The sequence below is a fragment of the Hemitrygon akajei genome, chromosome 16, assembly GCF_048418815.1.
Source record: "Hemitrygon akajei chromosome 16, sHemAka1.3, whole genome shotgun sequence".
In the NCBI taxonomy this organism is placed as follows: domain Eukaryota; kingdom Metazoa; phylum Chordata; class Chondrichthyes; order Myliobatiformes; family Dasyatidae; genus Hemitrygon; species Hemitrygon akajei.
In genome coordinates this window covers 57707078-57720549 of record NC_133139.1, presented here as the reverse complement: position 1 = coordinate 57720549, position 13472 = coordinate 57707078, and the positions used below count along the sequence as shown (strand labels likewise).

At 42.8% G+C, this 13472-nt stretch overlaps 1 protein-coding gene across 1 annotated transcript in view; it reads left to right on the top strand.

Moving 5' to 3' along the window:
• The window catches only part of LOC140740083 (uncharacterized), a 57558-nt gene extending 45841 nt beyond the window's left edge, over nt 1-11717 (top strand). Inside the window, exon 3 of the mRNA XM_073068955.1 lies at nt 4954-11717. Coding sequence (XP_072925056.1) covers nt 4954-5678 — 725 coding nt within the window. The 3' untranslated portion in view covers nt 5679-11717. The remainder of the gene's footprint in view (nt 1-4953) is intronic.
• The last annotated feature ends 1755 nt before the right edge of the window (nt 11718-13472 follow it).

Sequence of the window (13472 nt, the reverse complement as noted above, 5' to 3'; positions counted from 1 at the left end):
TCTCCTTTCCTCGGCCATGTTTGCCAATGACTTCTGGCTAAGACTGATGGTCACTGCCTACTTAGGCATTGAAGTTGCCAAGTAGCAGAATTTGTTGTCTTTGGGAACAGAGCGCAGTAGTTGGCTGAGTTCCTGGTGGAACAGTTCCTTCTGTTCAGAAGTGTAAGTCATGGTGGGTGCGTAGGCATTGATCAGAGTCAGATAAGTCTTGGCTTTCAGAGGCAGCCTCATTACCATTGATGCCTCTGGGGATGGACTCCAAGTTCCTGATTATTGTGGTCCAGATGGCAAAGCCAACTCTGCCTTCTTTAGCCTCATCCTTTTCCCTTGCCACTCCAGAAAAACATCTAGGCAGCCCTACTTTTGTGATATCAACAGTCTCGGTCAGGTGTGCCTCACTGAGCGCTGCAATGTCGACATTGTACTTCTGAAGCACCTGTCCTACAAGTGCAGTTCACCTCTCTGGTCTGTTACTCGTATTGTTGTCCATGAGTGTCCTGATGTTCCAGACTCCAATTCAGAATTTGCTCAGGTTTCTGGTGGTTCTTCTTTTTTGGTTTTGAGATACTTCACCCGTAAAATAGATGTCCAGTCAGCTGTGGGATGCTGACAGGATAGGGTGAGGCAAGCTTTCTTTAGGTCACCTTTTCCAGACCCTTTCCCATGACGGAGGGAGCAGTGCAGTCCCTGAAGAGGGCTGCTCCATTGTCAAGGTGGCTGCCGAACTCTGCTCTTTCCTTGTGAGAAGAGAGCAACTGTCCTGGCTTGGTTGCTCGAGTACAGGTCTGTGACTAGTGGCTCCTAGCACCATCTTATGCCTGCCACCGTTGCCACTCGCCCATCGCCCCAGGTCTTGAGTTGGTTGTGGAGACTGGCATCACCAAATCCTGGGCAGGAAGTCTATGAAGAGCGTGAGTTGCCCAAGTGTCACGATCGCTCTCTCGGTCTAGATGCTGATGTCAAAAGGGATGCCAGGCATAATGTTTTGATGATGGCTGAACTGCAGGAGCTGCCAGAATGACGTTGCATTAACATCAGACTGCCTTAGAGGTTCCGACTCCAGAATTCTTTGGGGTTAACTCCCAAAGCCTTTCCCATGAGTGGGTACAGCTGCAAAGCAGCAAGAGGTTTTAAGTCAGAGTTTTCCTTCTGGAAGGCGTGCTGCCTTCCCAGGCTAACAAGCCACACATGCCTGAAGTAACTGGTTTTAAGGTGCCAGTGACCCACCTTCACCCTTTCTGTCAGTGTAAACAGTTCCGCCATGTGAAGGTCAGGACTTTCATATACACTACATCCACTGCTCTTCCTTCATAAATGTGTATAGTCACATCCTCAAAAAACTCAAATCAGACTCGTAAGGCAGGACCTGCCCTTGACAAAGACATGCTGACTATTCCTAATCATACCTCTCCAAATGTTCATAAATCCTGCCTCTCAGGATCTTCTCCATCAAATTACCAACCACTGAGGTAAGTCTCACTGGTTTATAATTTCCTGGGCTATCTCTACTCCCTTTCTTGAATAAAGGAACAACATCTGCAACACTCCAATCCTCCAGAATCTCTCACGTCCCCATTGATGATGCAAAGATCATTGCTAGAGGCTCAACAATCTCCTCCCTCACCTTCCACAGTAGCCTGGGGTACATCTCATCCGGTCCTGGCGACTTATCCAACTTGATGCTTTCCGAAGGCTCCAGCATATCCTCTTTCTTAATATCTACATGCTCAAGCTTTTCAGTCTGCTGCAAGTCATCACTACAATCACCAAGATCCTTTTCCATAGTGAATACTGAAGTAAAGTATTCATTAAGTACCTCTGCTATTTTGTCCGGTTCCTTACACACTTTCCCACTGTCACACTTGGTAGTTCCTATTCTTTCACATCTTAACCTCTTGTTCTTCACATACTTGTAGGATGCCTTGGGGTTTTCCTTAATTCTGCCCGCCAAGGCCTTCTCATGGCCCCTTCTGGCTCTCCTAATTTCCTTCTTAAGCTCCTTTCTGTTAGCCTTATAATCTTCTAGATCTCTAACATTACCTAGCTCTCTGAACCTTTTGTAAGCTTTTCTTCTTGACTATGTTTATTACAGCCTTTGTACACCATGGTTCCTGTACCCTACCATAACTTCCCTGTCTCATTGGAACGTACCTGTGCAGAACTCCACACAAATATCCCCTGAAAGTTTGCCACATTTCTTCTGTACTTTTCCCTGAGAACATCTGTTTCCAATTTAAGCTTCCAATTTCCTACCTGATAGCCTCGTAATTCCCGTTACTCCAATTAAATACTTTTCTAACTTGTTTGTTCCTATCTCTGTCCAATGATATTGTAAAGGAGATAGAATTATGCTCACTATCTCCAAAATGTTCTCCCAGTGGAAGATCTGACACCTGACCAGGTTCATTTCCCAATACCAAATCAAGTACAGCCTCTCCTCTTGTAGGCTTATCTACATATTGTGTCAAGAAACCTTCCTGAACACTCCTTACAAACTCCACCCCATCTAAATCCCTTGCTGTAGGGAGATGCCAATCAATATTTGGGAAATTAAAATCTCCCATCACAACAACTCTGTTATTATTACACCTTTGCAGGATCTGTTTCCCTATTTGCTCCATGATATCCTTGTTACTATTGGGTGGCCTGTAAAAAAAAAACACCCAGTAAAGTTATTGACCGCTTCCTGTTCCTAACCTGTACCCACAGAGACTCCGTAGACAATCCGTCCATTTCACTATAACAATCTTATCTTTCTTGCAGCAGTCTGTGATCTCTCTACAAATTTGTCCCTGTAAATCCTGCAGACTTTTGGGTGGTCTGTAATATAGCTTCATTAATGTGGTCATACCTTTCTTATTGCTCAGTTCTACACATAATGCCTCACAAGATGAGTTCTCCAGTCTGTCATGACTGAGCACTGCCATGACATTTTCCCTGACTACGTACTACTACAGCCCCTCCTTTAATTCCTCCTGCTCTGTTACATTTCAGGCAATGGAACTCTAGTAAAATGAACTGCCAGTCCTGCCCCTCCTGCAACCAAGTCTGACTAGTGGCTACAATATCATAATTCCATGCTCTGAGCTTATCTGCCTTTCTTATATACTTCTTGCATTGAAATATACACAGTTCACTAAATTGGTTTTCATCGTGCTCAATCTTTTAATTCCTTGCTTTATCTGAGGTTTTAACAGCATGTCTGCACAACCTCTCCACTATCTGTTCTGGCTCTCTTATCCCCATTTTCCTGCAACTATTTTAACATCCCATCCCACTACCTTCCTGCCAGGATATAGGTCCCGTTCCACTTCAGTCTTTTCTGTATACTTTCTTGGAAGACAGCCCAATTATCCAACTATCCTCCTTTCAGAATTGCTCAAGCTGTGCCAGTTTAGTTGGGGAGTGGCAGTGGACAGCAGTCTTGAGGTTTTGCTAGAGATGTTTGATCAGGTTAAGGTCAAGACAATGGGCCACTCAAGGGCATCAGTTTTCTTCATTTAACTTCACTCCATGTTTGTTCTGGTAGTGCGCTTTGGGTTGTTGTCCTGCTGAAAGACCAGTTCCTGCTGCTATATGTACTGCTTACTGTTGAGGCCAGAAAGTTCCACTTTAACCTCATCTGACCACAGGACCTTTTTCCATGTCTTATGCAATTTTCTAAGTTACTCTTTGCAAAGTCTTTTAAGGGCAAGGATATGCCTTTGTTTTTAGAGGTACGTGTGACATAAATCTTAATACTGCGCATCAGCCTGGTAACACCATCCCTATTGTAAAGTATAGTGGAGGTAGCAACTTGCTATGGGGATGCTTTTCAGTAGTAGGAATTGGAAATCTGGTCGCAATTGATGGGAAGATGAATGTTGCTAAATACAGAGAGATTCTGGATAAAAACTGCTAGCTTAAACTGGAGAGGGAACTCATCTTTCAGAGGACAATAACCCAAAGCACACTACCATAACAACTATGGGGTGGCTTCAAATGAAGAAAATGAATGTCCTTGAGTGGCCCAGTCAGTGTCCTACCCTTAACCTGATCCAACATTTGTGGCGAGACCTCAGGATTACTGTCCACTTCTCGTCCCCAACTAAATTGGCACAGCTTGAGCAATTTTTCATGGAGGATTTGGTAAATATTGCTCCATCACGTACAAAGTTAATAGAGACTTGCCCAAAAAGGTAGTAACTATGAGAGGTGGTTCAACTAAGTACTGAGCAAAGGGGATGAGTACTTTTGAACTGCTGACATTTAAGTTTTTGAATTTTTAGTTTTTCATGCTTGACAATTTTCTATTTATTGGGCTGTTCTGGGGAAAAGAAGAATGTGATTCACAAGTAAAAATTCTCAGGTAAATTCATCAAAATTTGTGGTTGTAATACTCATTTATGCGAACAAAGGGTTGGGGTTGAATTCTTGTGTAAGGCACTGCATCTGTACAAGTATCCATATTTCTCCATATTCTGATATGGATAACTTCTTGGCATGTTTCACAAAGATGAGAAATTCTGCAGATGCTGGGATCTAAAGCAACATACACAAAATGGTGGAGGAACCCATCAGGCCAGAAAACAGCTATGGAAAAGAATAAACAATCAACGTTTTGGGCCAAGACCCTTCTTGATCCAAAACATCGACTACTTACACCTTCCGATAGATGCTGCCTGGACTGCTGAGTTTGTCCACCATTTTGTGTGTGTTAGCATGCTTCACTACTAATATGATGAGCAATTAATGACAAAGACATTCATAACTTGCAGCTAGAAAGGATTATAATCAAATTCTGCTTCTGCAGTCTGCTCTTCCCAGTACTGTACTAAATTCTCTTTAAAGCTGTTACCAGTCAGACAGAATTTTTGATTCAAAACCTCATCTGTAAAATAGCAGCATCTCTTTCGAAGCTACATGGTATCACATCTTTAATTATCATTTGTTGTTTCCTTTTCAATTTGAAAGATCCAGTTATCGGAGAGCTGTTAGCAGAGAAACAAGCTGTGGACTTGAAGAAAGAAGAGAAACTGAGGAAGAACAGGGAAGCCATGAAAAAGCACCGGGATGGAGAGACAGCAGAGCAGAGAGCAGATAGGCTGCGTAAGAACAGAGAGGCAATGAGGGTTCGCCGGCAGATGGAATCTGAGGAGCAGCGAGATATTCGGCTGCGTAAAAACCGTGAGGCTATGAAGCGGTGCCGTCAGATGGAAACTGAAGCACAGAGGGACGAGAGGTTGCGTAAGAACAGAGAACTGATTAAAAGTCGGCGGCAGCAGGAATCCCAGGAGCAGAGACAGGAGAGGCTGCGGAAAAACTGGGAGTCGACTAAAGTCCGACGGCAGGAAGAGACTGAGGAGGAACGAGAGCTCCGGCTACGCAGAAACTGGGATGGAATTAAAAGGCGCCGCGAGCAGGAAACGGAGGAGCAGCGGAAGAAAAGGTTGCGGAAGAACTGGGAAGGAATCAAGAACCGACGACAGCAGAAGAGCGAGGGTGAAAAGGAAGACATGTTGTGCAGGATTTGGGAAGCAATGAGGCAGTTCACCCAGCAGGAAATGCAAGATGATAGAGACAAACGATGTCATTTGCTGTTGGACAGGGGGCTAGTGGAAGGAACACAGGAAGAGAGGCTGCAGAACAGGGAGGCGTCCCGGTGCTGTTTCCAGCAAGAGGTGGAGCAAAGGAAATGAGAAGGACAGCTGAGTCTTTAAAACTGGATTTGGTTTCGCCAGCAGTTCCTTTCACCAATAATGCTTGCCCGCTTCAGCTTGTTAAACAACACTGGTTACTACAAAACAATTTTATGCCATAAAACAGTGGATTAATATTGACATGTGCAGATGATGGATAAAAGCTGTCTTAATTCATTGTGGTTAGTGATCCACCAGGCTTAAATTGTCACAAATCATGGGATCACAGTAACTCCTGGGAGGAGGAGCTAGACATTTGATTCCTGGGTAAGAGTGCATAAGAGATAGAAGCCGGATTAGATCTATTAGCCCCTTGTTTGGAAGCAAATTCTCTTTTGTGAATAAAATGCAGGAAATGTTTCATTGTGTTGTATGTACAGATAATGAACATTATGATCCAGGCAGACAGCACAAATTCAGTCATGCACTTCAGCCTCCCTGTGTACTGCTGGTAACTGGTTCATGTTGTCCTTGTAAGGACCAGGAAGGGAGCATACCAGCAAAGAAAAGAGAACTTTGGGTTCCACTGACTATTTCAAAGGGTGTGGAAAAGTTGAGTATTGATGAGATTCAGTCTAGCTGTGTCCCAAATATGAAGTGCACTCAAAGCTCTGCCAAGTATATCTCCGGTCACTGTTTGGACTGTATCAAAATTGCTCTGGACCAACACAAGATTTGGATGTGTATGGCATTTTGGTGAATTGTTGCCTTCATTTTTACCAAGTACACTGTAACTGCAACAACTAAAAAAAAAGTCAGTTATTAATTCCAATTTACCATACAACCAGGAGGTGTTACATCACACTCCATTCCTAAATGGTGGCATTTGTCTTTCTTTTGACAGGGATGCTCCTTTAGAACACTTTGTGGGAAGCCCTGTGCTTTTGTTCTTTTTCTGTGCTTAGCTAATGGAGGTAGAGTTTTGATACAGAATCTGCTGCCACTTGCTGTTCCTGGTGTTTGCTGTTTCCTGTTGCTCCATGTTGCGATTCTAATTGTGATACGATGCTTGCATAGTATATAAATTTTATTCAGAAGATTGTATTTGTGGTTAACATGCTAGAAGAAAGGAATTGTTTATCTTGGAGCCTTAATGTGGCTTGATGATGTGCAAAGATGCTGAATGTTCATCGTTAATCATTGGAGTCTAGTCAAACGTGGGAGACAATTAATGCAGGGCCTCTTAAATAAATAATCCAGTTGTTATGGTGTTGGATAACTTGTAAATTTTGTGGAATACCAAATGACACTTCTTATGGCATCACCCAACGGAGCACAAATCTTGGTTTAATGTGTCATTCTAACAGCCAACATGTGAAGTATTGGTTTTAATTGTGGCTAAAGGAAATGAGAGGGAGGCACTTGCATCTTGTCTGGTATCTGCAAGGGTGGAATAAATGAGGCTTTAACATCCATTGTTTTTTCCTTGAATTGGAACATAACTAAGTTCTCCTAAACTTAAGTAGTACCAGTGTTATTACTGCTTGCCAATTTTTCACTTACACACTTGATTTTGTATTATAATAAATTATAGCAGAACTCGGTATGAATGGCACCAAAATTAAATAGCAGGAATCCAAAATCATTCCCCTTTGTACAAATTAAGACTTCAATCACTAGAGTGGTGACGAGTTTAGTCAAATAATGTCTTGACATCAAGGTCAGTCACTCTTACCATGCCTCCTGAACTCAGCTCCTTCACTAGGCTGTGACCTGATAGCATAATGGTTAGCTAATGCTATTACAAGGCCAGAGACCTGAGTTCAAATACATTACTGTCTGTAAGGCATTTGTATGTTCTACCCATGACCACTGTGCTTTTCTTCCACATTCCAAAGATGTAAGGGTTAGTTGGTTAATTGGTTGCATGTGTGTAATTGAGCCTGTCAGAGTTAAAAATGGTATTTGCCAAATTCACCCATCATCAGCATCTTGATGGCAGAGGGCATCATTGATTAGACCACCACTTCCTGTCCCATTGGTGTCTTGTGGCTGCATTTTGTGCCATCTGCAATTATTGGCTGAGGCTGGTCAATCTGCAGCACCCAAACCCAATGCCCTTGATCACTGAGAAGGTTGAGGTCAGTAAGCACAGGGTAAAAACTAATTGCTGTTTCCCCTGTACTCCCTGTTTCTGACATAGCATAGGGATGCAGAGGTAACATTAGTGCCACAGAGATCTAGAGACTTGGGGTCAGTCCTGCTATCCTGTTTTGACTGGGGCTTCCACTGTGGTCTTGGCATTTGCCTTGGTGCCATGAACATCCTAGTGATGTGTTCCTTGGTAGATCAATTGGCTCCTGTAACTTACCCCTTGGGTATTGATGGAGGAAAATGGGGGAATCTGGGTAGGGTTAATGGGGAATGAGAGCATGGTAGGGAAATGTGGAAGACTGGGATAGCTCTGGGAGCCATGGATTCAGTGGGCTTGAATGGCTGACTGTTTAATCATGTGAGACTATGGGAACTGTTTCACAACAACCTTAAAGGGGTGGCTGCACCAAATGAATTGTAGTGCCTCAAGGTGGTTTCTTTTCAAGGGCAACAACTGCTTGCCAGTGACACACTAATACAAGAAAAAAAATGGATAAATTTAACCCACCATATCAAACTACTGGAATCTAGTCTATTAACTGTTGGGCTACCCATGTTGTGCTAATTGAGAAAAATAGTGTTACATATGTGCTGAGGTACAGCAGAAAGCTTTAGTTTTGAATGCTGGTTGTATAGGCCATTTTAAAACACAAGTACTTTGATGAAATACTAAGGAAAAAGCAGTAAAAGAACTTTGAGTTTAGGGTTATAGAAACATAGAAAACCTACAGCACAATACAGGCCCTTCAGTCCACAAAGCTGTGCCAAACATGTCCTTATCTTAGATAGAGTGCAGTACAGGTAGTGAATGGGTTTTGTGTTCCATTCTTCTTGGGACCTTAGCTCCCAGTGGAACATAGGCCATTGATGACCTCCCGTCTCCATCATCCAAAGTCAATGGTGTTGTTAGAGTTCATCAATGTTTCTATAATCCATCGCATCCACTGTACAGGGGATTAGCCTATAAAGCTTCACCAGAGTCCTGCTGGCCAGGTGGAATGGTTGGTCTTTGAGTGGTGTGGTTCCATTAGCTGACCCCAATATTAGAAACATAGAAAACCTACAGCAGAATACAGGCCCTTCGGCCCACAAAGCTGTGCTGAACATGTCCTTAGAAATTATCTAGGGTTACCTATAGCCCTCTATTTTTCAGTGTACTTATTGAGGAGTATCTTAAAAGACTCTTTTGGGGCATTAGACCATAAAACATAGGAGTGGAATTGTGGCATTAGGCCTATCAAGTTTGCACCAATCAATCATGGCTAATTTATTTTCCCACTCAACCCCATTCCATTCTCCCATGCTTTCTCTCTGAAACCTTTGACAGCCTTGCTAATCAAAAACTTATCCACCTCTGCTTTAAATATACCCAATGAATTGGCCTCAACTGCTGTTCTGTGGCAATGAATTCCTCAGATTTACCACCCTCTTTCTCATCGCTCTTCTGAATGGATTTCCTCATATTCGAAGGCTGTGCCCTGTGTTCCTAGACTCCCCCACTGTAAGAAACAACCTCCCCACATCCCCTCTGTATAGGCCTTTCAATATTTGATAGATTTCAATGAGATTCCTGCTTCGCCCACCCATTAGCATCATTGAATGCTAGAGAAGAGCAGCACAGAAACAGGCCCATCAGCCCGTCCAATCCATGCTGAGCTATTTAAACTGCCTGCACCCATCAGTCTGCACCGGGACCATAGCCCTCCATACCTATCCATGTACCTATCCAAATTTCTCTTTAAATGTTGAAATAGAACTTGCATGCACCACTTGTGCTGGCAGGTTGTTCCACATTCTCTCAACCCTCTGAGGGAAAAAGTTTCCCCTCATGTTCTCTTTAAACTATTCATCTTTCACCCTTAACCCACTGATCTCTAGTTGTGGTCCCACCCAACTTCAGTGGAAGAAGGCTGCTTGCATTTACCCTAACTATACCCCTCATAATCTCCTCTTAATCTTCTATGTTACAAGGAATAAAGTCTAACATATTCAATCTTTCCATATAACTCAGATCCTCCAGACCCAGCAACATTTTTATAAATGTTCTCTGTACTCTTTCCGCTTTATTTACATCATTTATTTACCCCATTCTTCTAAGCTCCAGCAAGTACAGGCCCAGAGCCATCAAATGTTCCTCATATGTTAACCCTTTCATTCACAGGATAATTTTCGTGAACCTACTCTGGACCCTTTCCATGGGATGTTGTATCCCATGAATTTTATTGCTTGTTCTGTTACAGCTGTTGAAAACCAGGAGTTAAAATAAACACGTTACCATTTATTAAAGGCTAGAAGCAGCTTCACACATGTTCTGGATTGTCCCAGACCATCACATTTCATGGAATCAGATGTCAGTGACCCCCACCAAAACTTGATATTATGGCATTGACTGACCTCGATATACAGTTAAATTTTCGGGTACTCAGGAAAAAGAAAAGGTGATTAAAAAGAGGTTAGCAGCGAGAGCAGTTTTACATTTAACTCTCATTCTGACCTGCTTGGCTGTGGCCTCTTACATTGTTCTACCAATGAGGAGCAGCAATCACACGCAGTGGGTATGTTGCAACCTTCTGCGCACAATATCAGATTTGATAATCTCAGTATTACAGTTACTGAGATTGTATAGTTCTCACTTCACTAACACTGCAGATCTGATCCTACAGCTCTAACCTGTATCTCAGTTTCCATCTATACTGTCTATTCACACTCATTAACCTACCAACCAGATGACCAGTGAGGATATCACCATGGTAGTGCCTGCCTATCATGTCCTATGGAAGAGTTTTGGTCCAAAACATTGACTGTTTATTTCCCTCCATAGATGCTACCTGACCTGAGTTCCTTGACATTTTGTGTGTTGCTCTATCAAGTATGTTCCTACTATGTAAGCTGTCTCCTATCCTCTCTACAGTGTAAAACTAACACTTTCCTCTGCCAATTCTGATCAAGGGTTCCATTTCGTCACTGTTTTATCGCAGATGCAGCCTGATGAAAGTGAAGGTCATGTAAGTGGTGAAATGGTTTGAATTAGGTATGATCTGCCACTTATTTGGTCAGTGTGAAATTGAGCAGGTACCCTGAATTTTCTGAAATTCGACAATTTGGGAACTGGTTATTTGATCAGCTGCTCTGGGGCACGAGGTTTGATAAAAGGGATCCTATTTTGAAAAAAAGATCAAATTTTATTCCAAATTAAACTTGAAACTAATTTCATTAAAATGTATTTAAACTCCTGTCAATGTGACAAATTTGAAGAATTATGGACATAGATTTAGTGTATGGAGTAAGAGATCTAGTTCCAGTAATCTCTTATTCACTGGGAAAGTGGACCACGCGGTGGGAGATGTAGTGAAAGCAGAGTCACTGACAGCAGTTAGAAAGTGCTTTGATCAGCACTTGAATCATTTGGGCATTGAAGGCCACAGGCCAGGTGCTGGAAGGTGGGTCTGATGCAGATGGGTACCCACCACACAATGTGGATGTAACATCTGTATCCTCCATCTGGTCCTATGACATCTGTAAGCCTGTATCCAGTAACTGGTCCCATTACATTTATACCCCAGTATCAAGTCTCTGCCCCATGACATCTTTACCCTAGTATCTGGCCCCATGTCATCTGTACCCCAGTATTCATCTCTACCCCCATGGTATCTGTACCCCAGTATCCAGTTTCTGATCCCATGATATCTGTATCCCTCTATCCAGTTTATGCCCCTGTTAGGTCGTTTTGAGGTTAGGACTTAAGGCAAGTATTGACTTCGTGACCAAACTTCAGATCCGAAAATGCATTGAAGATTATAATGCATCTCTGAACAATGGATAGACGACGCTGGTTTAAATTTGTCATTTGTATGTCTTTGGGTGTCTAGTATGGGTGCGAAGGAAAGAGGTGTGTAAAGGCTGTGTATTTTAAAGGAAGGATTGTAAATATGGATTTGTTTTGAATTGTCTTGAATTTTTCTTTGATCCTGAATTTTTCTTTTCTTTGATTTTCCAAAATCTTGAGAAAATTTACAAGGATGTTGCTGGGTATGGAACATATAAAATGATGTAGGGTTGGGCCAAGCAAACCTTTCCACTGAAAGGGACTCAGTACGATGCCTGCTGTATTTTCTTTTGGGAAATAAAGAGGCTGCGTCATAACTACCAGTACTTTTCTTTGGTGACTTCATTCATGCAACAATATTTGGTGTCAGAAGTGGGATACCTTCTTGAATCCCATTCTGTGGCCAGCAATCTTAGCAGTCTAAGTAGGTGAGTATTTTTAATACTTGGATCTGTTTGGGTCAGTGAGGTATCACAAACACAGAGCTGAACTAGTGGATATAAAAGTACTGTTTGCGTGTGTATGTGTGCTTATATAAGAGACAGAACTTTGTTAATTTGGTGAGACAGAGCCATCAGTTGCAAAGGGTGGTCACTGAAAGTTTGGGATGCCATTGAGGGTGTGTATACTTGTTTCAGGAGCTGCATTTTTAACATATTCAAACGCGTGTGTGTGTGCATGCGCACGCCTTGGTTGAGCAGATGCAAGAAAATACAGTAGGCATCATGAGTCAGGTGCTCAAAAGTGGCAGGTTGCGGAACGCATACTCTATAACTGGTGCCCATTATTTTTGTTTTGCATAATGTGGGAAATGTTGCAGAGATATTTCCCGGAGAAGTTTTACTCAGATATGTCTGTCAGGATGGCATCTGTTGAGGTCAGGCAACATCAGAGAACCCTGATGATCCGAGCCAACCCTTGACCTTGATTACGAGCCCTTTACCCCCGGGGAGAAACAGAGTACTTTGTAGGAGCTGCCCTCAATTAAAGTTGTCTGTGGTAATTCGGAATTGTGGGGCAAGCTTGAGGAAATGGTTGAAATTCTCCAGATGCTCTCTGAAGATATAGACATGTTGGTAAAAGTGAAGCGCCCAAGGAATATGTGGGACAGTATAATGGCCTGGGGGTGCGGGATGGTACACGGACAACTACTGGGAATGCCAGCAATGAAGAGAGATATTGCTCTTTTAAAGGGGAAGTGAGGCAGCAGCTGGGGGAGGTGAGAGTAACTGGGAAACGATAATGGCAGTGATTCAAAGAGCTAATGAGACATCTGTGGAATTTGCAGAACATAATTATCAAGCATATGAGGGTTGGATAATCCAGGGAGGGACGACCCAGTCTTCCAAAAAATGATAAAGGAATGCCTGACTTCTCCCACCAGTAAGTTCTAGATTTAGGGATTTAGGGACTTACTCTGCTAAGGTTTCATGGGCCAGTGAGATAGACTTAAAGGAAATATGAAAGAAATCGTGAAGTGGCTATAGTAGATGCAGCTGCTGTGATGTCACAAAGGGCTTGCTTTGTGTGCCAGCAGTTGGGACACATAGCAAAGAACCACTGGAATAGACATGGAGGGTAAAGGAGTTGATATGCTATAGCTGTGGCCTATCCGGACGTGGTTGGAGGCAGTACCCAAAAAAGAGGAAAGACATACAGGTGAAAGTCCTGGCAGACATGCAATCTCCCACTCCTTCAGCACCCAGTCTGAACAATCCGAATGTTGATCAGATCATAGAGCTGGTGAAAATGGCTTCTAGTTCAGAAAAAGATGTGGTGGTCCCCACTGCCAGTGCTGGTGATCCACATATGTACACAATAGCATTGTTAGGGGCCCAGCAATTCAATGTGTTAGTTGACAGGGCACCAGTATC